Below are 25,756 nucleotides of genomic sequence, written 5' to 3'. Positions count from 1 at the left end.
TCTACTGTTAAACATGTAATATCAGCCACTTTCTCATTTTGCCTAAAGTCAAACTTTTTGGTTTTCTATCATGTTTTATGTGGCCATCAGGTCTTTTCACGTGTTTACTTTTTCAGGTCTGCCTAAGCTGGGTTCCCCAAAAACCCACACACAACCACCAAATAGCCCCCAAAGTAGAAAGCATGTTGAGCATTAAAGCACTGTTAAACATTTGTGCTCCAAATCAAGGAAAAAAATTCTAATGACAGAATATGCCAATATTATTTAAGCTTACCTATAAATCTTCCTTGGTCAATATTTGCTTCTTAATTATTATATAAGTTTATCATGAAATATCCTCTAGGTAATAAAAAGACAGGGTAACATAAAAAATCTAATGAATAAATATATTAATCAATATTTAGCAGCAGTCCATGAGCAGTAATGCACTGTTGTAGGTTTTATTGTTATTGACCTACACTGAAACTCTGAAAGGAAAGTAGGTGTGTAGTCAGGTTACATTTTCTGTTAGGTTACTAAATTTAGTAATATCTTCACCATTTACTAGTGACAGAACTTTTTTTTTATTACTTTTCAAGAAAAGTATATAGGGTATCATATATAGGTAATTAAATCTAGACATTATCTAAATGTCTAAATAAAATTGTTGGTAGTTTAGGACAACGTGTTCCTAAATTAACCATTTTTGTCATCTAGGTAGGACACGTTATTTTTACTAGGCCCTTGTGGTCTAGTGAAATTAACTCTTTTCTGAACTCCGTGTGTAGGTATATCACCAACCAGGGATTCTCTCTACCATAGGCAACTCATATCCAGTATGTGACAATGAACTCTATCTTCTCCCCAAGTCATACTTCCGCTTGTATTTCTTTTTACATTTATTTGAGAGACAGAGAGAGAGCACAAGCGCAGGAAGGACAGAGAGAAAGGGTGACACAGAATCTGAAGCAGGCTCCAGGCTCTGAGCTGTCAGCACAGAGCCCGACGTGAGGCTCAAACTCACAAACCTTGAGATCACGACCTGAGCCAAGGACGCTTAACAGACTGAGCCACCCAGGCACCCCTACTTGTATTTCTTATCCTGCTGAAGAGTATTCACCGCCTAAACCCCAAATCTGAATGAAATTCCTCCAGGTAAATTCCTCTCCCTCTTCCATCTATTCAATCTCTAAGTGGTGTCAATTCTACCTTGAATCTTTACAAAATCCATCCTTTTGTTTTTTTTTTTTTTTTTTTTCAACATTTATTTTTGGGACAGACAGAGACAGAGCATGAATGGGGGAGGGGCAGAGAGAGAGAGAGACACAGAATCAGAAACAGGCTCCAGACTCTGAGCCATCAGCCCAGAGCCTGACGCGGGGCTCGAACTCACGGACCGCGAGATCGTGACCTGGCTCAAGTCGGACACTTAACCGACTGCGCCACCCAGGAGCCCCAAAATCCATCCTTTTGAACTCCACTAAATTTCTTATTCCAGGACCTCATCCTCTTGCCTAAAATATGAGAATATGCCCCTAAGTGACTTTCCTGTCTCTGATATGCTTTGCTGTTCCTGCAACACCCATTTGTCTATCGTGCATCATAAAAATGTAAAAGCAATAATAATTTGAGATATAAATCTCAATGACTAATGACTTCACTGTTTTGCTTAAAATTCTTGGAAGTACAGAGAAGATAACTCACAAACATCTTTGGACGACCCTGAAGGTCTGGGAGCTGGTCACTGATAACATTTCCAGACTCACTCTTGCTACTTGTTCCATCACCACCTTTCACACTATTCTTATGGAACTTCTGTAACTGTGGAGTTTCTTTCCCTTAAAATAGGTTGTGACATGGAAAAATCACTTCCCCCATCTGCAAACTAGAACTCAACTTCCAAAATGGAAATTATAATGATAATCACTTCACTAGATTATGAGAGCACAGCAAACTATTTAGTTCTTTACAAAGAGTAGCTATTTTTATTTCCCACAACTAATAATCACTGTAACTTAAGCATTTTTATTTCAATGTGTGCCATTTAAACCTGTTCTAAAAACAACACATTATAGATTTGATGTTGTCGATAAACACCATTGAATCATAAATTTTCACTATTGTTCTGTTTCTATTCCTTAATTACTTGCATCTATGGGGAATTACAAGAAGCATTCCATTTGTTTTGTGTTTTTCTTTATTCCTTTTTGAAAAAAAATGTTTGAGAGAGAGCGCACGCGTGCACTGGTGTGCAAACAGGGAAGAAGCAGAGAGAGAGGGAGAGAAAGAGTCCCAAGCAGGCTCCACTCTGTCAGCGCCTGACACAGGGCACAATCTCATGAACTGTGAGATCATGACCTGAGCAGCAATCAAGAGTCAAATGCTTAACCAACTGAGCTACCCAGGTGCCCCTCTTCCTTTCTTAAAAATTTGCAAATAAGAGCACTGGTTCCCCCAATATTCAATCCTATATTCTTCTAAAGATGCTATTATTGGGGCGCCTGGGTGGCGCAGTCGGTTAAGCGTCCGACTTCAGCCAGGTCACGATCACGCGGTCCATGAGTTCGAGCCCCGCATCGGGCTCTGGGCTGATGGCTCAGAGCCTGGAGCCTGTTTCCGATTCTGTGTCTCCCTCTCTCTCTGCCCCTCCCCCGTTCATGCTCTGTCTCTCTCTGTCCCAAAAATAAACGTTGAAAAAAAAAAAAAAAATTAAAGATGCTATTATTTTGTTGACTCCTAGTTCATTAATAACTGTAATTACCATCTGCTATGTTGCATCTTAAGTTATCCAGCAATTGCATGTATTAGTTTTCAATTTTGGAAATTAAGCTCTTGAAAAGACACTTCCTCTCCTAAATCAGGTATTGTTCCAGGTGTATTTTTCTAATAATTACATTTGTAAGTCCACTTTGCTTTTTGTTATTGCCACATTCTAATACTAATGTAAAATTTCAGTCCTTTGTATGAATACCCTATTCAAGGCTAAGTGTAATATATAAACTAATTTACTTTTATCCTTGTTGATTTCTCATATGATAGGATTTTTGAAAGACACAAGTAAGTAATACTTGGTTTTCTAGGCCTGTGGTTAAAAAAATATGAGTCAACTAATATCATTTGGATATATTTTGAAGGAAAAAAAAGAGCCTAGATTCCTAGTAATAGAAGCAAGGAAGATTTGAAAAGTGTTTCAGTATTCATCTTAGTTTAAAGCTCTTTTTGAGAATAAAGGGCATACACACCTGTGTAAATATGTATCTCTTTCAATTTTATTAGACATTTTCTTTATTTCTCCTGCCAAAACTGCTTATGAAAAATATATATCTTTGGCTGAGAATTCCAGCTACAAACAATTCCAGAATTCTCCTAAGGAATCAAAATAATATGTTTCCTTCTTATAACAGGTTCCTTTTCATTTAATTTTCATTCATTTTTCCCTTCATGCCTCTCTCTACATTTTTTATTTTAAAACACATACAAGACAAAGGCCTCTGATTTATTCCATTCAGGACCTGAGATTTATATATGGGCGATTCGTAGTATTTGTAAAATAATAATAATAATAATAATAATAATAATAAAACTACCCCTAAGGCCCAAATTTAATATACACGTTTGCCAATGGAACTCTAATAAACAGATCATTGAATTTTAAAGCTGGAACGGGCCCTGGAGAGCATGGAGTCCAAACTCAAAAACTGTAAGCCAAAGAATCTAAGTCACTGGCCAGTCACTCAACTAACCAGAGGAGAATAGGACTAGACCCGCAGACTGTGAATCCAAGTTCTGGGATCTTTTTTAATAAGTCACATGTTCTCTCATGACACAGACTTCTGGTATCTTTCATTCCTCATAAGGTAAAAATAGAGTTAACTGGGTTTGTCCTGTGTCTGAGCAACTAGGAAGCACTCATTCTTAAAAGCAAAACTGGGAACATATGAAATTTCCATAACAGAAGCTTTCCTCTAAGGCTGCATTTTCTGTCTATTCACAAGTAAGCTGCCTAGGGTAATGTTCTCTATAGGCAGTAGCTATTAATCTTTGACTTTTTTTTTTTTTTTTTATTAAGAGGCAACAAAGCTAATTTTAGGTTACTGCTAAAAACAAAACCAAAAAAAAAAAAAAATACCTCTTACTCTCAATAACTGATCATCTTGGAAATTGCAGACTTTGTTTTCATGCTCTGCCTAAAAGTACTCTGTCTATGCTGGGAGAAAACTGTAGATATCAAGTTTGATATTTGAAATGTGCACTTTGGCAGACCTCCATCTAAAGGTGTATTTTTTATGAAGGATAAAGAGCAGCTGATTATACTCACAAAAACCCCAGAGGAAACAGACTCTGTTGATGGTAACTGCCTACAATGGAGCAGGAAGAGCTCAAGTTTCCCTCTCCCTCCAACCTTTGCTCTGATAATTACCAACCAAGCCCTACCAACAATATTTCATTTGATGAACCAGCAAAGGAAAAGGAAGCGCAGGGCACTTCCCACGAGGGTGGGGGAAAGAGGTTCTGTGAGCTTTCCCTACTGATTAGAGCTGGGAAAGTTGATCTCTTTTCATGCTGTAGATGAGGCGTGCTGCAGTCACGCCTCCCGCTGCCAGCCCAGCACCGGGATCTTAATCAGTCACTATGAAAACTCATTAGCTCCACAGCAATGAGTCCTCCACTGCTGAAGCTTGGCGCTGTGCTTAGTACCATGGCAATGATCTCAAACTGGATGTCCCAAACTCTCCCATCCTTGGTAGGACTGAACACCACGAGGATGTCGACGCCAGATACCTTAGTAAGTCACTCCAGTGGGTTTGGCCATCTTGGCAAGTAAGTGCATTAAATCAGTGGGCTTGATTCTGTAAACTGCAAAGGCTGAGATTATGCTTCTCTATTTACAGGGCAGCTTCAATGATACAATATTTATGTGCTAACTTTAGTCATGGATATTTCTTTGTGAATACTTTAAAGTTACACCAAAAAAATAAATTGACTGTCTGAGAAATTAGCTGTGAAAGGAAATATTAGAGTCATTAAATTCTCAAGAATGATAAGCTTTAATTTAACTATATTAATCTGAGGTTTGGAAGGATTCTTTAAGAAATATGTTTTGTTTTTTATTATTTTACTTCTTTAATGTCTGTAAAATTCCCCTAATAGAATACATTCTATGTAATCTAATTTTACTATAGCAGTCTCTTTCCTTGGAATTCAATTCTTGTGACTCTGTTTGCAATGCCTTTAGTCTGAGAAATCAACTTCTTTTAAACACAAATAAAAAACCTCAGCAATTTAAAGCCTGCCAAAAAGACTTTAAGAGAGCTAAGAAACACAAGCAATATATAACTCACTTGATAAGATCATCTCCCTTTATTTTTTTTTTCATAAAGTCCTCCTATCATAAGTCTAGCTCCTATAGTCTTTGTTTACCTAAAATTAATGTCTTTTTAGCCCTTCCCACAATATAGCAAAGTCTTTTCTGGTAATTTGAACCATGGTTTACTTAGCAATACTCTAAAACCTTTCTAACAAAAGGTTTTTCAGACAGAAGTTACAAATTCAAACAGAAGGAATATCCTTGGAAAATAATTTCCCTGCTATCAAATAAAGGATGCAGAAAATAGTATTTGGAGCTCTTTCTCTTTTTATTTTTATCTATTTTTACTACTGGATTATTAGTACTAAAAACTCAGATACTAAAATAATGGTAACCCTACATTTTCAAGAGTTATTTGCATTACTAATAACTAATCTATCAATGTGCAATTAACTGAGGAGAGTCAAATCAAATTAATTATATAATTTACTAGATTCACCCAGTGCTTAGGGTACCAGCAGAGCACATATGAGGCACACTTTGACCCACTTTTATGTTTACCTCCCTTAGGTCACTTATGTCACCTCAGCACCTCTATGGTTGAGTTTCCCCTCCTTACCTGTATGATGTATGTATGGCAGGAGGAATGTAAAAAGATTTCTAGTTACAAAGAAAGCATGATAGGTCATCAATAAACCATTATAAAATCAATTTACATTATATAATATATACTGTGCCCAATTTTCTCAATGTTCAAGAACCTAACAGTTCTCAGCACCTTAGTTGAATTCTTTCAGAAAATGAATCTAAGAAATTCATAAATGAGTCATATTCCAAACTTGGTACCTTGGTTCTGATATGTATATTTTTTTGTGTATAATGGACACTGGTTTTGTTATTTCCTATTGTTGTTAATAGAGGAGAATCAAATTTCTAACAATATGCATGATTCTTTTAGGACTTCTAGTTATCATGTAAGGTTACAGTTAATTCAGTTTCTTTACTTCCTGATTAGTAATCTGTTGTTTGAAAAATGTAAAGCATTGCTATAGTCTGGTTCTGATACAATCAAATTTTCCTTTTAGTGCCAAAAAAAGAAAAAAAAATCAGGAAAGTTTATACTCTTCACTAAAAAGAAGAAACCAGCTTGCAAACTTTTTTTTAAATGCTTTATAGATGTAGCGTACTTTATAGAAGAACAACGGTCTATGACATTTCCCTACCTTAATTATTCAAGATAATTGCTCATACCTTACAATTCTCATGGTGAAAAATGAATGAATCTGTATTTCCTAGATTAAGATCATAAAATGTTAATGCTGGAAAGGATTTCTGAAACCATCCAGGCCAGTTATCGTCATATTATTTTTGGCAGCAGTGTCTTTTTTCCCCCCAGAATTAAATGTAATATACACTGAACAAGTATTTGTTGAGCAAACCTGAAGTGGAAATCCAGTTTGTAAAGCAGGTCATGGGTCAAGTAATAAAGGATGGGGGGAGGCATTTATTGGGCTCCTACCATCGGCTCCTTCCCCACACAATCAATCCCTTGCCCTAGATGAGATTCCTCCAGAGAAATCTTATAGCACTCAAAAGCTGAACTGGAAGTACGAATGAGCTAATCCAACAGCCTCATGCCGCAAGTGGGCAGAATGACCCAAAATGTGGGACTGAACAGATTTCCCCCAGCTGGTGAATGACAGAGGCAAGGGTGGACGCAAGTCACCTGGCCACAGTCCTGTTCAGAGAAATGGTCTCCTTCTTCATGAGTCCCTGCCCCTCCTGGCCCTGGTGTCACAGTAGGCTCTTTCTGCTCTGCTCAGGTGGTTTCCCATAATCCTGGACTCCACCTCCCTTAGACAGAATGGTTAACCGTACCCTTCATCGTAGGTTTGGTTAGGATGTCCTGCACCTTTCAACATTCTGGATCTATGTTCTCACTTTATACAGTCTGAATGGGATGAGCCTGCAATTGTGTAAACATAAAAAAAAAAAAAAGATGTCTTAAAATTTGTTTTGTGGGTGCTTATGGGATGTGGAGATGGTAAAAAGTCGAGATTTATACAAATATCAAATCTTTAGAAGGGTAGTTTCAAAAAAGCTGGAAAAAAAAGCGGGTTTTAATAATTAAATGCGATTAAATCTGTTTATAGCAAGTGTCTCTGAAATAGTGTCCATTTGATGGTCTCAAAAGTTCAGAGGTTTTTAAATTTCCAGGATGTTGTTGTTAATAAGTAGTTAAATACAGCTCTTTATTAAAGGAATATGCTCCCTCTTGTTTTTGTTAGAATCTTGAAACATTTCTTTATTCTCCTCTGTAGCCCTGTTTGCTTTCTTCTTTCCTTTCTTTTTTCCTTCCAATTTATCACTGGGCCCATCAGCCTTTGGAGAAGCTGGTGCCTGCAGAGGTGAGAAAGCTCAGGCTCCCTCTGGCACTTCTCTCTGATGCAGAGAACTGGCCCTTGAGGCTGAGCTTCTGAGAAATCCACCTCCCCCCCACTGCTGTGGACTCCACACCACGAAGAACCTGGAAAAGAGCAATTAGACCAGCAGAGGACATTCAGCAGACACCAGCTGTCCCCAGTCAGCTGTGCTCCTGTGGTGGCAAGAGGCCTCAAAGGGAACCTGTGGGCAGAAGTGATTTGTTTTGCTACAGTTTCAAACATCTAGCTGACTTTTCTTCATAAATAACCACTTTAATGAGTTAGTCAGTTTTAAGTTCCTTAAAATGAGTAGAATACCCTAATGCAAACTCCCTATACTTTTCTAAATATCTTATTCTCAGCTCACTGTCCTTTTTCAGTCTGAAGACACCAGACTTCTGTGTTTTACAGACTGCTTTTCTTCCTCAAATCCTTAGGCAATATCCCTTTTGTGAAAGGACAACTAAACAAATTAAAGAGTGGGAGATGGATGAGAGAACAGAACTGCAAATCTTGAGAGCCACAGAGAAAGAGATAATTGCCTTTTTGGACAAGAACTGTGACATGGGCTTATTTATTGAGTAGATTTATTCTTGTTTAAGTACTTAAAGCACAAATAGGGCCAAGAGGGGAAAATTACAAAGACAGACATTCAGGTCAAGCCCCTCGGGTTTCCCCCAGTGGAAGGGGCTGCCTAGAGAGCAGCAAAATTCTTACCATGCAGAGCTCGAATGGAACTACGATAACAGACAGAAGCATGAGAGTGGAAAGACACAGGACCAGATACAACCTCTGAGTCTTTCCCAGCACTAAGTCTCTTTATTCCAGAACATGAGGTGTCCAACCAACCTAAACTTTTATCTTTGTTTTTTGTTTGTCGAGTTTTTGTTGTTGTTGCTTTGTTTTAATGGTTACTTTTCTTAGAGGCTTGAGGTTTCTTTGAGTGAAGAATATGCATTTATTTTTAAGAAAATACCACTTTATTGGGGAGCACTGATACTGTTTCAGATTGAAGTTTGCCTGAAAATAGACCAGTCATGCAGACAAATAATGTTAGCTAAGACTTGGTTTTGCCAATGGGCCAGGCACTATTTCAAGTGATTTACAAGTATTAACGCATTTAATCTTTACAACAGCCCCACCAGATAGTAACAAAACCTATCTTCATTTCCCTAAGGGACGCCAAAGCACAAGAAGTTTGAGTGGTGGAGCCATGAACTGAACTCAGGCAGTCCTGCACCAAAGAAAACTGGGCACAGCCCTGGGGACAACCTCTAGGACAAGCCCCAGAAGGAGGGGCAGCATGCTGAGTGACCTTTCATTGGTCACCACCTCTTAACCAGCTTGCTCTCCAGGATTACCAGACCATTAGTGGTTTTCCAAGGGTTCAGGAAGGAGTCTTCCCATTTTTTATTCTATTTTGTTATACTTCTTGTCATAAAGACAGCTTTTAAAGAGGTGAAAATCACGACTCTCCTACAGAATATGCATTTCTGATTTCAGTTCCAACTAGTCTCATATAAGAAATAGGAAGAAAACTGCTGCTATGCAGTGACATCTTTATTAACACATCCTCCAGAGCACAGCTTCTTTCAGCGTGGTCTGTCAACATCTCTCATTCCTTTCCTCACATTTCTCCTGTCTTCACAATGAAAACCATTAGCATGCTAAGCCACATTTCACTCTGAGACCAAACCTATCCTCAGACAAAAATTTATAAGGGGTTTCATCACTTAGGCATCTCCACTCTAAATTGAATAGCGTCTAACAAATGGATTTTTTTGCTGCTTTATTTTCCCTTACCTTACACACCACTCTCAATAAGTAGATTCCTTATTCTTTTTTTTTTTTTTTGCCTGAGTCTGTACTTTTATGAAATGTCTAGAAACTCAAGATAAAACATAAGACTAGCAATGTTCCACTAGCTGATTTGGTTCTCTTAAAAGGATCAGAATTCTGTCCCTTGCCTGCCTCTCCAGAAATGATTGCAGGGTCTGCCACAGGAATATCCAGTTGGGTTTTGCTGAGCCATTACTGCTAACAACTCCTCCAGGTGCTAATTGCTACTTATTTCCATACTGTTTAGATAATGCCCTTCACCTGCCGGGGTGCATTTCCTCCAAAGCAAATTTTCTGGCTATTGGTAAATGGACATAGACTATCTGACTCATTCATCTGCAGAGGATGAGAGTTAAGAGCTCTGGGCTGAAAGTGGAAGAAAACTGGTTTGAGTCCCATACATGACATTTACTAAATGGAGGACTTGAAAAAAATTGCTTATGTTGAGTTTCAGCTTCCTCATAAGATAGTGTGTATATCTAAGAGTAGTTGATTGAAAAAAAAAAAGTGAGACTAATACAAAGGGTAGGATTTTAAAAACATAAAAACAAGTTGAAATGCAAGATATTTGTATGTATTTGTACATTTACCTCAGTCCTTAGGATCTTTCTTTTCTGCTACAAAGACCCAGGAGTTTTGGGAGAACTCTCACCTAGTAGCTTTATATTTATAAAGCATGGCTTGGTAATTAAATTATAAGCAAAGAATCCAGACTTGAAATCCAATTGTTAAAATTATCATTTTAATTCTCCTATTTAGAACATTCTTAAATATTTCATGAGTTCTGCAATATTAAAAACTGCTAAATAGTTCATTTAGTTCTTCTAATTAACACAAAAGGTTCAAAGAGAGCTGCATCAGTAACCACTGTGATTAGCAATGCTTTGGATAGTAATAAACCACATGCACCCTCCAGGTCCAAGTACTGGCCTTCATAGCAGTTCAGAAAATGCTTCCAGGGTTATCTTTATCAGTTATAAAAGGGAATTTCAGACAACTGGTGGGCAGGGTGGTGGTTAAACTTTCAGTCTCTGACATCGAAGTACAAATCCCAGCTCTGATTATCCCCTGCATGACCTTGAACAAGTTCCTTACTGTCTTGGTTTCCTCACCTCTAAAATGGGCAGTATAACATAACCTCATCCATAAAGTTGTAATATTCAAAGCAACAGTACATGCAAACTGCCAAGTAATGGCTCGAGCTCCATAAATGTTTGCTATTACTATTACGGGAGTTTTACAGACACTGGAATAATTGCTATTACAAGTTAAAATGGGAGGTCTTTTTCCATTGGTATCCAAAAGCTGTCCAAATATTTCCTTCCACCTGAGGTCTTGGTTGGTTTTATTTTGAGCCTCTTTTCAATGCCAGTATGGATGCCCTAAAAGAGAGCACCAGAGATACTCATAAAACTTCCTTTATTTATCACTGACCCTGACACAGAGGTCTCTATCAAAACCCATAGGACTGTCAGGCACTCATCTTTTATATTAGCTTTTTTCTCTTTTGAGTTACCTTTGTCTTGCCAAAGAGGTAACTTGTTATAGTTGGGATCATTCAAACTAACTCTGTAGTAGATAAGGTCAGGGCTCTTTTCAGTGATTCTTGCAAGAAGACAATTGGAAGTACAAACAAGGCTGGAGTCCACTTTTATTAAGCTGACACTTCAGGGAGAATGCTAAATGAACATCAAACCCTCTTCACCTTTCCTGTTTCCCTCATTCCAGAAAGCAACTGACACCTTGCCCTGTCATGATAAGCTCCTCACTAGTTAGCCAAACACTTGGCAAGTGAACACCAATATTAATGCTGCCAGGTTTAATAATCAGTGTTTGCACTGCTGTTAAAGAGATAATATTATAATTGGGTGACCCCTGGTCCTTTATCCAAAAGCTAAATTTATCCTAGTAACAAGACTTAATTTTCTTACATGTTGGAGATTTGTGTCCAATGTTAGGTGAAACCTAGGTGAAACTATAGGACCCATGTCTAGATATATTAATCCCATACCGTTATGTAGCTTAAACCTTTAATTTTATCACTGAAACTACTCTGCTAAACTATTCCCATCTCCATTCTGTAATCTCTGCATTTTTCTTCCTTAATACGAAAAGGATAATATGATAATCTTTAAGATGCTTTCTGATTCTGATAATAACTCTAAGTACCTATTTCTATCCTAACTGGATATTCAGGCATAAATGTTAGAAGGAGTAGGAGAATGAAAAAGAAATGGTAATGAATCCAATGCTTCAGAAATAAAAGGCAGCATAGGACACTTCCATGAATTATATGAAAAGGGAGATTAAAAAGAGCACTGGCACCAACTGCTTCTCATTATAGATCAAGGACAAGGACTATGACATCTTTATGAGTTTCCTGAGTTTATAACATATAGCTTCCCCAGTATTTGTTCATGATTGTTGTTGGAAGGCGTATCAGCACCCTGTAGTGATTATTGCCAAAGCCCTTGAAAAGAAAAAGAGCTGTGTGTTGGTGGATGGTATGCAATGACCTGGGACAGAATAAGTTGGAGATTATATTTGTTCTGGTGTGAACTCCAGAGACAGAAGATCTCACAGACTATAGCAGATCTGTGGAGAGGGAAGTCAGCTTGGTTTAGTCCTTTAAAGGGTTTGCTTTATCCTGGTAAAACACTCCAGTCTATGGGCAAATATCCAAGCCCAGTAACAATGAGCATTTTGCAAGACAGTCCTCTGCTGGCCTCCCTTCACCTCTTGGTTCCTAGCCTCATCTCAGCTCCCAACCCTCAGGCTTTCTCTCACCCTCCTCAGCCTCACACCTCCAACCTGATTCATGAAATACCTTATTTTCTAAACTAAATTCATCTCCTTCTTCTCCTGATCATACAAGAAATACCTATCTGCAGAATCCCTGGAAAACATAGAAGGACAGAGAGAAAGGCTGACAAATTTCAGATACCAGCTGTAGAAGCAAGCCAGAGCTTAGCTAGGAAAAGGCCCATTGATTTATCTGATTATTTCCACAGGAAAAACAAATTCGGATCAAACTGGATGGTTTGTCTACAACATCTGTTAGGTAGTTTTTTCAATATCCACGATTGACCCTTGAAAACAATTATCTGGATGTTCAGCATCATACTGATATGGCCATAGCATAATTAAAAGCAAGACTCTAGAGCTGCACTGTCCAATGAAGAGGCTACATGTAGCTATTGAGCATTTAAGATGTGGCTAATTCAAATTGAAGTCATAAGTATAAAATGCACAATTTTGAAGATAGTAATTTTAACTTTTCTAATAGGCTTAAAAAAGTAAAAATTACTTTATTTCCATTGGACAGTCCTTCTCTGGAACATACTGCCTGGCTTCATACAAGCTAACTGTTCCCAAGCATGTTAACCAATTTCCTCTTCTGTGAAATGGAAATAATAATTCCTGCTTCTTAGGGTGCTTCATTGTACTGCTGCATCATCAAGTCAATGCATGTGAGTTGTCCCTTGGAATAGAGCCTGACCTTGAATAAGCAACATTCTTCAGCCTAGGCAATCCCCAAAGAGAAACTTAACTGAAACCCAAGCCACTAATAATCTTAGCAGCTGGAGGAATGAATGAGGGCCTCTCTGGGCAGTACATCATGGCCTCCACAATGACTTCTCCTTATACAATGGAGAGTGTATGTTTAGCAACATCTGGGTGGCTCAATCGGTTAAGCATCTGACTCTTGTGTCATGATCTCATGGTTCATGACATCAAGCTGACAGCAAAGAGTCTGCTTGAAATTCTCTCTCTTCCTCTCTCTCTCTCTCTCTCTCTCTGCTCCTCCCCATCTCTCTCTCTCAAAATAAACACTTAAAGCAAACTCTTCCTGAAAAGTAACTAGATGAAAAAGAGGAAACTTATCTTTGTACCTGATAAAATATACTTAATACAATAGAAAATATCTAATATGTCTAGTAGATGAATATAAACCAAGCATTGAAATAAGACATACGAAAGGTAAATAGCAATACTAGACAATATACATGAAATGCCTAATGAATAATACAGAATAGGTAGAAACCATAAGGGTTTAGTAAGTTGAATGTTTATGAAAGAGGTATTCCAATAAGGAGAAACAAAATGAGTAGCATATAAAGAAATGAATCAAGGTAACATACTTTCAGGACACACATGGACCAATTTGTTGGAAAGAAGTTTCCTATAGGAAGATACAGGAGGTAAAACTAGAAACATAAATAGGAGGCAGACTTTAAGCTGCCTCATTCCTAGATGGGAAAGCCACTTTAAGCTACAGTTCTAGGGAGGTAGGGTGATAAGTACACAGAAGTAATTTGGGAAGATGGATTTTGCAGACCATGTCAAAATACTCTTTAATCTCTCTGGGACTCTGCATCCTTTGCAAAACCATGCTGATCTCATCATTTTACCCTGTATTCTTACATGCTACTTTTCCAACTTTATTAATAATTGGCTCTTCAATACATGGGAAGCGCCCTGGGATAGGGCTTTGCTTCAGAATATCACAAGTGAATAATAATCAGAAATGTGTATGTGTGTGTGTGTGTATGTATGTATATATGTATATACATGTATATATGTATGTACATATGTACATACATACACACACACACACACACACACACAACTATCATTTACTGTTGAGAAAGACAAGCTAACAGATCTTATGTAGAGAGACTGGTGATATGTGATTAAGTGGTTATCAGATGCTTCTAAATTGCACTGCAATGTCCAAATATGACAAAAAGCATTAGGAAATGTTGTAGGGTCAATAAATAGTTACTAATATAGCCCAATGAAAGAAAAATTCGGGGTGCCTGGGTAGCTCAGTGGGTTAACTCTTGATTTCAGCTCAGGTCATGAACTCATCGTTGTGAGACTGAGCCCTACATCAGGCTCTGTGCTGAGTGTGGAGTCTGCTTGGGATATTCTCATTCTCTCTCTCTCTCTCTCTCTCTCTCTCTCTCTCTCTCTCTCTCTCTCTCTCTCTCTCTCTCCCCCCCCCCCTTCCTCATGCACACACGCTGTCTCTCAAAAATTTAAAGAAAAGAAAAACTATCCTGGGGACAGATAAGGAAGGTGTAACTGAATGAAGTTGTGCTGCCTATAGAAGTTGTAGAAGTTGTTTAATCTTTCTTTTTAAAGAATAAAAACAGAAACTTTATCAAAGAGGATCCTTTAAAATGTTACAAACCCACATTCTCTTTATCCTGTAATGTGGGTCTGTGTTATGTGTTTGCTATTGGTTTCCTCAGACCCAGATTAGTCCCAAAGAAGGGTGGCAAGTGTACAGTTCAGCACAAGACCCTGATGGACGATGCATTTGCACAGTGGTGGCTCCAGAACAAAACCTGTGTTCCAGGGATGCCAAAAGCAGGCAGCTTCGCCAACTTCTGGAAAAGGTACGTGTCCTGTCCTCCATTTTTTTTTTTTTTTTATTAATCTACCGTTCCTTGAAAAGGAAATGCAGGAAAGCAGACAATAATGAGGAAGGTCCTTCCAATTTTTGTCCCCCTTTCTCAAACTTTTTTTTCCTTCCTTGAAAGGAGTACCTCAAGATTCCTGCTCTACTGTTTATTTGTATTACTTTTTATTTTTCTCAATCTTACCTTCTTAAGACTGGATATCTATCATATGCCTTAATATCCAGTTGGTCTCTTCTTAAGGGGAAAAAAAGGCAAAAAGTCTTATTCCTATGCCAGAAATCTATCCTCAATTCCCAGGATCACACTAGGCTGTTTGAGCTCATGCATTTGAATCACATTAACAACCTTGCAAGGAAGTTAAAATAATGGAATGCAATATGCAAGCTATCTGAACAGATAATGAATAATTTCAAGTATTTATCATCATTCTCTAAGTCATTCCTTTGAACATTAAGCTCTTCAATTTCGTTCAACAGCAATCTCTCCATATAATTTACTTAAGCCGATCCATAACAATCAAATGCAGAATGCCCTTGATTTATTCTTTTTTTACAGATAAAAGTCAGCTCATGAAACATTATTTATGTTTAGTTTGAGGAGGAAAAAAAAACAATGAATGGTTCTTTCAATTATTCTCATTCAGAATTTCACTGTGTTGGGCTCTGAATATAGTAGGACAGCTGGGTGGCCAGACTGATGTTAAGATGGCAACATGTGGGAATTTTAAGTACCTTCAGGGATAATAAGATAAATTAGGTAGTATGTGCTTTTAGAGAACATCATGCTCAACCATTCACTCAGTGCAATATCATTTCTATGATCATTCATACAATGATGACATTGAATAAGAACTTTTTAAGGAAAGTTAAGAGAAGCCAGAAAAATGAAAGCATCAAATTTGTTAATATAGACATGCCTACTTTATGCAATTTCAAGCTTAGCAACAGTAACTTTCTTCTACTGCCATATAATGAAAATAAATTTCCTCCATGTACATTATTTGGAAGTCTATTGATGCTCTAAAATTTTAAGAAAGTTTTTTTCTTGTTTTTATAAAATTATTAGTCCTGTTTTCCCTCCCCCTCTCCTCAGAGCTATCATCAATCTATCGATTCTCTCTTCTTATGTCTCTTTTTATAAGATCCTATCTTCCCTGCTCCTTCAATATCTGTCCCCCAGACAAAAGCAAATGTCATTTTCATTCAAGTTAACGACTCTAGCTAATGTGCCTCTCAGCTATTAGAAATCATGACAAATGAACTGTGATTTTTCTTGGGTATACCTTACCAATCTTGGTTTTCTTTATTTCTATGAAAAAAACTCCAAATATATAGTTTAATATTGTTTGGTTACTAGGGATATTAGATTAGTAAAAAGATTTAATCTTTTAAATCCAATTTTGCTTTTCTATTAAATTTGCTTTTCTATTAAATATTTCCACTCAAATTATAGACTTTCTGATCCTATATTCTTTTTCTGTGCAAAAGCATCTTTTTTCTATGTCAACTATGGTGAGAAACATTCTTAGATACTCTACCATTATTTTTGTTATTGTTTTTCAATATAGCATTACATATCCATACCTCCCCCCATACAGATTCAGACATCTCTTCTGAACCTGTTGGGGAAAAAAAAAAAACCACATTTCTTCTGAAATCAGTTGAAAAAGTTCAAATAAAGTGTTAGAAGGTGGATAATACCCTCTACAGGTCCAAAGTGAAATGTACTCCAGAACTATGATAAAACCGGGAATTAGTGTAGGATGAAGAAGGCAAAAAAATACAACCAAGGAGGTTGACCACAAGCCATCACTGATACGACCACCCCATCTAATATGCAATGTGTTTAATGATTTAAAGAAATTCTAGAAAAATCACACCTTTAAAAAGTCATTGTATCTAATTAACAAAAAACCCCACAAAATTTATTAACAAAATCTAGGTCTCTACAAGTTATGTTTATTAAATTTACCATTTGAGAGTATTATAGGAGGGAATAGTAAAGGGAATAGTATATAGGAGGGAATAGTAATAGTAAATTATGTACATTACTTGGAGTGGGCTGAAGAAGGGAGTAGCACTGATTTGCTGCAATGACCCAAAAAAAAAAAAAAAAAAAAAAAAAAAAAAAAAAAAACCATCTGAAATAAGCACTCCTTATTCAGACTGAGCCAGTTTTTCTAATTGACTTCTCTACAGTTTCACAAATATCCAAGGCACCGGATGGAAAACCGGAGCATGAGTTTAGGCCGCCCACTCACCATTAACCAAAGAACTAATTTAGTCACAAAATAAGGAAATTTTTTTTTAAATTTTTTTTTTCAACGTTTATTTATTTTTTTTTTGGGACAGAGAGAGACAGAGCATGAACGGGGGAGGAGCAGAGAGAGAGGGAGACACAGAATCGGAAACAGGCCCCAGGCTCTGAGCCATCAGCCCAGAGCCCGACGCGGGGCTCGAACTCACGGACCGCGAGATCGTGACCTGGCTGAAGTCGGACGCTTAACCGACTGCGCCACCCAGGTGCCCCAAGGAAATGGTTTTAAAGATTTATTTATTTATTTTGAGAGAAAGCGTGCACATGAGAGAAAGAGAATCCCAAGCAGACTCTGCACTGTCAGCGCAGAGCCCAATGCAGGGCTTGAACTCACAAACTGAACTGTGAGATCATGACCTGAGCTGAAATCGAGTAGGATACTAACCAACTGAACCACCCAGGTGCCCCTAAGGAAATGTTTTTAACAATAATATTGATAATAGTATTTCCCATATCTGTATCCACTCCATTCAATCCTCACAGCTGAGGAACCTGCCCTTCTAAGTTTACGTAAAAAGAAACTGCTTTTTGAGGTTAAAGAACCCAGTGTCACTCAACCAGTGTATTATGGGGCTTTACCAGATCAGTTCTGTGTTTTCTTAACACCATGCTAGTGTCATCCAGAATGTCACAGGTGGTACCCATACTAATTTAAGCAATGTTCTGTCAAATATTTTTAACCATATCTACATTACTTAATATTTAAAGAATTACAATCGTTTTCCCAATATTTCAGGTCTTAATATGCCCAAACTACAACTGTTCATTTAAAAAAACGTTTGTTAGCAGGGCACAGGTGGCTCCATCAGTTAAGCATCTGAGTCTCGATTTCTGCTCAGGTCACGATCTCACATTTCATGATTTCAAGCCTCATGTGTGGCTCTGTGCTGTCAGCTTGGGATTCTTTCTCTGCCCCTCCTCTGTGCTCTCACTCTCTCTCTCTCAAAACAAATTAACATTTTTTTTTTAAAGCCTGTTAGCTGGGGCACCTAGGTGGCTCAGTCAGTTAAGCGTCCAACTTTGGCTGAGGTCATGCTCTCGTGGTTCACGGGTTCGAGGCCCACACTGGGCTCTCTGCTGACAGCTCAGAGCCTGGAGCCTGCTTTGGATTCTGTGTCTCCCTCTCTCTCTGCCCCTCCCCCACTCATGCTGGGTGTGTCTGTCAGTCTGTCTCTCTCTCACTCTCAAAATAAAAACGTTAAATGAATTTTTTTTCAATAATTAAAAAGTTTGTTAGCTGTGTAGCTTCTCTGTACAGTTGAAGATGTCCTGCATGTCTAGGACAGTTTCTCCTAAAGTGTGATTTTTGGAATAGGATACCAGTGACATCCTCCTAGTAAAATGATTTTAAGAAACTCTATTCATGATACTTCACTCTTGAAGATTTCTACCACACAGTTTAATACTAAAGGTTCTGTGAAGACCTACAGCAAAGAATTTCTATTTAGTTTTGTTAACGTCAAGGCTATCGAAACATACTGAACTGTAGTCTTTTTTTTTCCCCTGAGTAACCTCTACCTTAATTATGAATTAGAGTGAAAATTTAAGTTAATTTGTTAAGTTCAGAGAGGCCTCAAACATTTTATTTATACAAAGATCCAAGATAATTAGTTTAAAAAATTATTAATGAAGGGAGACAATGAGCTTGCTGAACGATGTAGAGAAGGGTCTAAGCACAGGGACACATATGAAAAACTAAACTGTAAAACATCAGAGATAAACAGAGTCAAAGAGGAACCACAGCAGATGGGTCTCCTTTCTACAAGTGTAACTATAGGGATCTAGTATCGGGTATCATCAGGAAATTGACCCTGTGGGTGGGAGGGTCTCTGTAAACAGTGGAAAACTAAACATTCCTAGGTATAGTCATCAGACAAAGCAAAAGATAGCCCAGACCCAAATCCTCTCCAATTAGCTCCGTCTCTATCCATTATCCCAAATGCAGCTCTTATAATTATGCATATTTCTACAATATAGAAGGCCACAATTCTCCCAGTGCATTTGCCACAACACAAATAAGTTGAAAATTACCTTAATAGGGCAGAGGCAAGATAAGAGAGGCTGTTTTAATTTTATACAGAATATTTCACTTGCCTATCATTTTCTACTTGTATGGACTCTGCCCAACCCACGGCATTCCTAGGCAAGTATCAGTCATACCAGTGATGGGCAGCTTCAGAGATGAATGCCATATTCAAATGTGTAGATGGTTTCTTTAATGCAAATGGCTTTTCTTTATTCATACTTAACTGTAATGAAGTTCAAAATTATTTTGAAAGCATTGCATTTATCCAAGATGCAGTTACATCTCCAGGTTTCAATGCTGTCTCAGTAATTTTGTGCTCCACTGAAGATTTAAAAGAATGAAGCTTTCTAAGTAGGGATGATAGCAAATTAAGAAATATCTGGGAGTCACGTACTGTTACAGTGTCACAGTGACAGAAGGAAGGAACTTTCCTTAAAATACTAGTAACTGGGGTGCCTGGGTGGCTCAGTTGGTTAAGTGTCCAACTCTTGATTTGGGCTCAGGTCATGATCTCATGGATCGTGAGTTCGAGTTCTGGCATCGGGTTCTGCACTCAGAGTGTGGTACCTGCGTGGGATTCTCCCTCTCCACCCCACCCCCACTCATGAGCTCTCACGCACTGTGCATGCTCTTTCTCTCAAATAAATTTAAAAAATACTAATTACTTATTACAAGTATTGGAAGGATAAGATAATTTTAACCAACAGGTATTTATTGAACAATTATTCTGTGCCTGGTTCTGTGTAGGGTGTTGGGAATAAAAAGTATGAATAAGATGCAGCTTCTAACCTTTGGAGCTCACAGAAGGGCAGTCACTTCTGTGCTCCCACCCAACATATATTACACAATTAGTTTTAATATAAGCTAGACTATCACATGTCTTGAGAAGACAGGATTTATAAAAGGCAGGACTATGGATCAAAACAGCAGAAAAAAAAAAAACAGGAAAAGATAACCTTCTTTAAAAAGAAAAATAGAGGAAGTATGCAAGCCACGGCAGCAGAATGCTCTGCCTTCTTGGAATGTTCCAAGCTGAGGAATGTACCAACAATGGGCTCTTCATAGCTAGCTAGTCCACTGAGCTTTGTGACATACCTGATGACAAAAATTTGTGTCTGAATAAATCACTCCTTCCTTATTTTCAACTCACAATTGTTGCAATGAAAAAATTTTTTTACTTATTGCATAATACATATTTAAAAATAAATAGAATAGAATAATGCATAAAAATCTATGAAACAAAGTAAAATTCATCTCAAAGTCCACCACAATTATTTTTGGTGCTTTCATGTTTCCATTTCATAAAAATAAAACATATAATTCTAGGCAGATTTATATATATTCTGTTTAACAGGGACTCCTTTCTACAATATTTATTACTTCTCCTCTTACCCACATTTCACAGAAAACTAACAACCCAGGGGTGCCTGGGTGGCTCAGTCAGTTAAGCTTTCAACTCTTGATTTCAGTGCAGGTCATGATCTCACAGTTATTGAGATCTAACCCTGCATTGGGCTCTGCACCGTCAGTGTGGAGATTCTTTATGTGTGCCTTCCCTGCTCACTCACTCTCTAACTAAATAACATTAAAAAAGGGAAACAACCCAGTATGTATTCTTCTAATCTTTAATACCTTTCTCCACCATGATTTTTTGCTCATATGCCCCATTTTCTTTTTTTTTATTATATGAATTTTTTTGTCAAATTAGTTTCCATACAACACACAGTGCTCATCCCAAAAGATGCCCTCTTCAACACCCATCACCTACCGCCCCATTTTCTTTTATGTGTATGTTACACACACACACACACACACACACACTCAAGCTCTTCTCACTTTTTTCATGGAAATTTCTCCATGTTGAGCAAAATTTAATAAACACACGAATCACTTGGGGATTCTGATAAAATGCAGATTCTGACTCAGTAGTTGTGGCATAGGCCCCAAAATTCTATGTTTTTAAGTTTCCCAAGTGATGTCAAACTTGCTCTGTACACAATACTTTGAGTACCAAGATATAAAAATCTAGCCTATCCTTTAAAATAGCGTATTCATACTCCATTCCACAATTCATCTAACAGCTCTCCAACTATTAGAGGTTTTCACTTTGTTTTGAGGTTTTTGCTGACACAAAAATTAGAGCATGTTTCTTTCCTCATTTTTATAGGTCATCCATTTCCTACTTCTACATAGCCTAGGGCCCAATAAACCTACAAGGTACCATCAGCTTAATCTGTGTTTACTGCCTACCTACCAACCATTTGACAGAGCTGCTATTTTCCAGGTCTTTTAAACAGTATGCTCTCCAAGCTTGGAGGTGTCCCAGCATTGCCACCATGCTTCTCGGTCAATTCAATCTCACCATTGGGAGAACTTAGGATGTCAAAGAAACCATACAGGAATGAATGTGTTCTAATTCTGTTGGACATGTCACTATCATCCACAGTTGCTAAACATCCCACATCTTGAAGAAATCAGAGTTAGTACTTATAGAAACAAATTATTTTAACATTTAATGGCTTGGGACATCATAAGCTCGCAAAGTCCTAGAATGAAAATTCCGTATTTCAAATTTACTTTTCTGATTAAATTCTTATTTGAAGTTATTTATTTCTCTCTAATCCTAGGATGTCAATTTTATTATTATTTCTTGCCTCAGTTTAATTTTCCCTTGCTGAATTTTTTGAATGTTTATCATAAAGAATTGTCTTGAAAACCTATCGTGTGGGGATACAAATACGGATTTGGCACTTACAGTTCTTTGTCATTTTTGCTACTTCAGTAGTGATTGCATATACCTGTAAATAGACAATAATGTATAGTCAAATGTTCTTGTTTAACAGGTTCAGAACATGTCCCAGTCTATTGAAGTCTTAAACTTGCGAACTCAGAGAGATTTCCAATATGTTCTAAAAATGGAAACCCAAATGAAAGGGCTGAAGGCCAAGTTTCGGCAGATTGAAGATGATCGGAAGACACTAATGACCAAGCATTTTCAAGTAGGTTTGACTTCTGCAATCTTGTCAATCCAAATCAGACACTGAGTGCAATGGACAGCCAGCATGGCAATCAGCTAGAAATAACTGTGCATCTGCCCATATGTGCAAGGTTAAAGACTCACTGGGGACATCAATCATCTCTCCACTGAAACTGACCATTAGCTGGTAGGAATGCATAGAAGTCTTGCTATAAAAAGAGCATAATCCTCCTAGAGTTTGGTGGAGTTTCTGGATAGATTTACAGCCCATTCAATATCTAAGACAAGGGGAAATCTCAAGGAAAATTAATAACTAAATTTATCAAAGTTTTTTTCTGATGACTTAATGCCCTGCTAATATGAGGAGACAGAGAATATAAATTATTAACAGAGGCAAGAATACCATTATTAATATCATACAAAAATAAAGAGGGCTGTTTCCTAATTTTATACAAAGTCTTCTCTTAGACTTTAAAGTTATTTTTGGCAATTATCCGGAAACACTGAAAATAGAGGAATAGTGTTTTTAAGCATGCTATGTGGACTTTTCATACCTGTGTGTGACAGTGCCATAAATTTTAAGAATCTATGATACTACCATTTGAATCTCTATTAAAACAAATTATCTGCTTCCAAAGGGATAGCACATCATTTATAGGACATCCTGTGGTTTTATAAACATAATGGTTTGTTTTCCCTCCCTTCTGTCATGAGTGAGATTCACTGCTGATGGTGAGGGAGTGGGCCTGAGTTTAAGCATCAGAAGTGCTTTTCACACAGAATCGTGAGGGCAGGGAGCTAGGATGTAACAGGATCTCTGCACAGCACATTTTGATATGGCAAATGTTTTCATGGCTGTGTAATTGTCTTCATTGGTGCTCAGGAGACTGAATAGGGATGTACAGGAAGCAGTTTCTTCAATGAATCAGTTTTAAAGTTATACTAGAGAGGGATGCCTGGGTGGCTCAGTTAAGCGTCCAACTTGGGCTCAGGTCATGATCTCGTGGTTCCTGAGTTCGAGCCCTGGTTCAGGCTCTGTGCTGACAGCTCAGAGCCTGCAGCCTGCTTCGGATTCTGTGTCTCCCTCTCTCTCTACCCATCACCTGCTCACTCTGTCTCTCTCTCAAAAATAAATAATAAACATACATAAATACATAAAGTTTCACCAGAGAGGTACAACAGAAGGAACAGAGGAGTAAGAAAGTTGAGGGTACTGACAGGAGATGAGGCTCAAGTGATGAATCATGAAGTTTAAATTGAAAAACAAAGCTAGTAGGTTAAGAAATTAGAATTAAAACAAGACTTAGAAGATACAATAAATGTAAACACAATTGGAAATGAGAGAATGAGTGAACTGGAAGAGTCCAGAATTTATGGGGGAATGGTAAACAGCAAAAAATAAAAAAATAAAACAAAAAATAAGGCTGAGGAGCAAATAAGTTAATGCTAACCAATATTTATTGAGCATGCACTGTGTACAAGGCAGTGCTGGGCCCTCTGCTGGATATATAAGGATCTCTCTTCTATAAAAGACAACTAAAAAAAGGCACATGAAATTGACAGCAAATAGAAGCATAAACATTATTTAGCAGCACAAAGAGTAATTTTATTTAATTTCATTTAGAGAACATCGGGGAAAAGTTATAAAATTTGGCAATTTTTAAGAAAGCAGTTTGGACCAGTCCCCCCCAACACACACACCAAACAAACAACCACCTGAATCACAGAGGATATGAGAAAAACAGAAGATCAGAAGATTCTCAGTGTTCAGGGTTAGGGTGTAGACTGTGGAGGGGTAACATGAGCCCAATGCCAAGGCCATCAACAAAGCAGGAAACAGTAAGCTGGCACTGACAGCATAGGGGGAAGCACTCCCAGAAAGGAAGAAGGACACAAGGAGAGGTGCTCAGGGTTTCGGGCGCAGAGTAAAAATTATTCAAGCTCAGATGGACAGTGCCGAACTCTGCGATGCCAAGGGACAGTTTTAGGATGCCAGGCCTGGCAGGGTTGGAAGCGGGATGAAACATGTGCATCTGTGGGAACTCCTGAAAGAGCATCGAAACAGAAAGATACAAAGCTGAGACAAAGTCAAGGCAATAATTGGCCTTTTCTAGAAGTTTGCCTAGTAGAAGGCAGGCTGCCAGTAAGAAAAGTTAATTTTCAGGCAGCACCATATGAAGTAATGATTTTGATTTTACATGTAATCCAAGTAGATACTTGAGTTATACGCAAAAATCCAAATAGCAATCTTATTATTTTTCTGAAGAATTATATTCAACAGTTTTGACAAATCTAAATACATAGTAACTAATTTAATCCTCTCAACAATACTATAAAGTAGGTTCTATATTTATCTCCATCATTCAGATGAAGAAACTGATGTAATTTGTTCAGCCTTGTATATCTAACATGCATCAGAACCACAAAGTCCAGCTCTAGAGGTAAACCTCCTAATGCCAGTGCTGTATTGCCTCTGAGTAGATTACAGATGAAATTTAACGATAATAATGACATGCTCAATGTGTTTGCTGAATTTATGTATTCCCTGAGCCTGACGACTCAGTCAGATTTATATATCCAGTCAGATTTGGCACTATGTGCTGAGGTGCCATATTTGAGAAGAACTAGAACATTCCAAACGTCACTTTAACATCAAAGAGTCCTTTTAGACTGAAGAAAATCTTCCGCTGGTAAACTATTTTCAACTTATCAAAAATACTGAGATTTTGTCTTCTATACTTCTTTGAGAGAGAGCATGAGTGGGGTAGAGATGTGGAAGGAGAATGCATGAGTGAGTGAGTGAGTGAGAGAGAGATAGAGAGAGAGAGAATGAGAATGAGAATATCTTAAGCAGGCTTCTCAGTCAGAGCAGAGCCCAATGCGCAGCTCAGTCCCACCACTCTGGAATCATAACCTGAGCTAAGCTTAAATCAAGTGTCTGACACTCAACTGACGAAGCCACCCAGCCACCCTCTTCTATAATGTTTAAGACAGAAATCTTGTTGTAGGTATCATACTTGAGACTATCATTCTTATATGAAGAGATCACGGTTGGGCAAAATAGTCTGGCTACAATCTTTGCTACTCTAAGAACAACACAGCAGAAGGTGAAATTCTAGAAGAAATTAATAAGTAAAGATCTATGCTATTCTCCTTTAACCTTTTAAGTATTTGACATGTATATTGGTCAAACTTTCCACTGTTCCCTGACTAGCATCCAGGATTTCAAAACTCATTACCAATAATCCAATTATGAATTTTTGAAAAGATCCAAAAAAAATACAATTACCTAGTTTTATTTTGTTTGTTTTGTTGGTTCAGGGGGAAGAAAAAGTCACCAAAATTGTGACACTGAATTGCTCTCTTTTCAGTATTCCCACAGTGTAACATAAAAGTCTTCATAGTAACTGTTGCTATAATATGCAGCAACGGCTACCAACAGAACTCTTATTAAAATCA

At 37.7% G+C, this 25,756-nt stretch overlaps 1 protein-coding gene across 2 annotated transcripts in view; it reads left to right on the top strand.

Annotated features, from left to right (window-relative positions):
* Positions 1-25,756, top strand: part of OLFM3 (olfactomedin 3) — a 195,869-nt gene that overhangs the window by 145,071 nt on the left and 25,042 nt on the right. The window contains exons 1-3 of one of the 2 annotated variants that reach the window (XM_045478450.1): positions 4,529-4,765; positions 14,808-14,954; positions 22,164-22,319. In XM_045478450.1, coding sequence (XP_045334406.1) covers positions 4,637-4,765; positions 14,808-14,954; positions 22,164-22,319 — 432 coding nt within the window. In that variant the 5' untranslated portion in view covers positions 4,529-4,636. Of the gene's footprint in view, positions 1-4,528; positions 4,766-14,807; positions 14,955-22,163; positions 22,320-25,756 lie in introns of those variants that run through there. The other variant, XM_045478451.1, reaches the window with a different exon arrangement.

This window comes from Leopardus geoffroyi, chromosome C1 (assembly GCF_018350155.1).
Source record: "Leopardus geoffroyi isolate Oge1 chromosome C1, O.geoffroyi_Oge1_pat1.0, whole genome shotgun sequence".
NCBI classification, from domain to species: domain Eukaryota; kingdom Metazoa; phylum Chordata; class Mammalia; order Carnivora; family Felidae; genus Leopardus; species Leopardus geoffroyi.
Note: the sequence above shows the minus strand (reverse complement) of the source record. Positions and strands in the feature narration are given on the sequence as shown.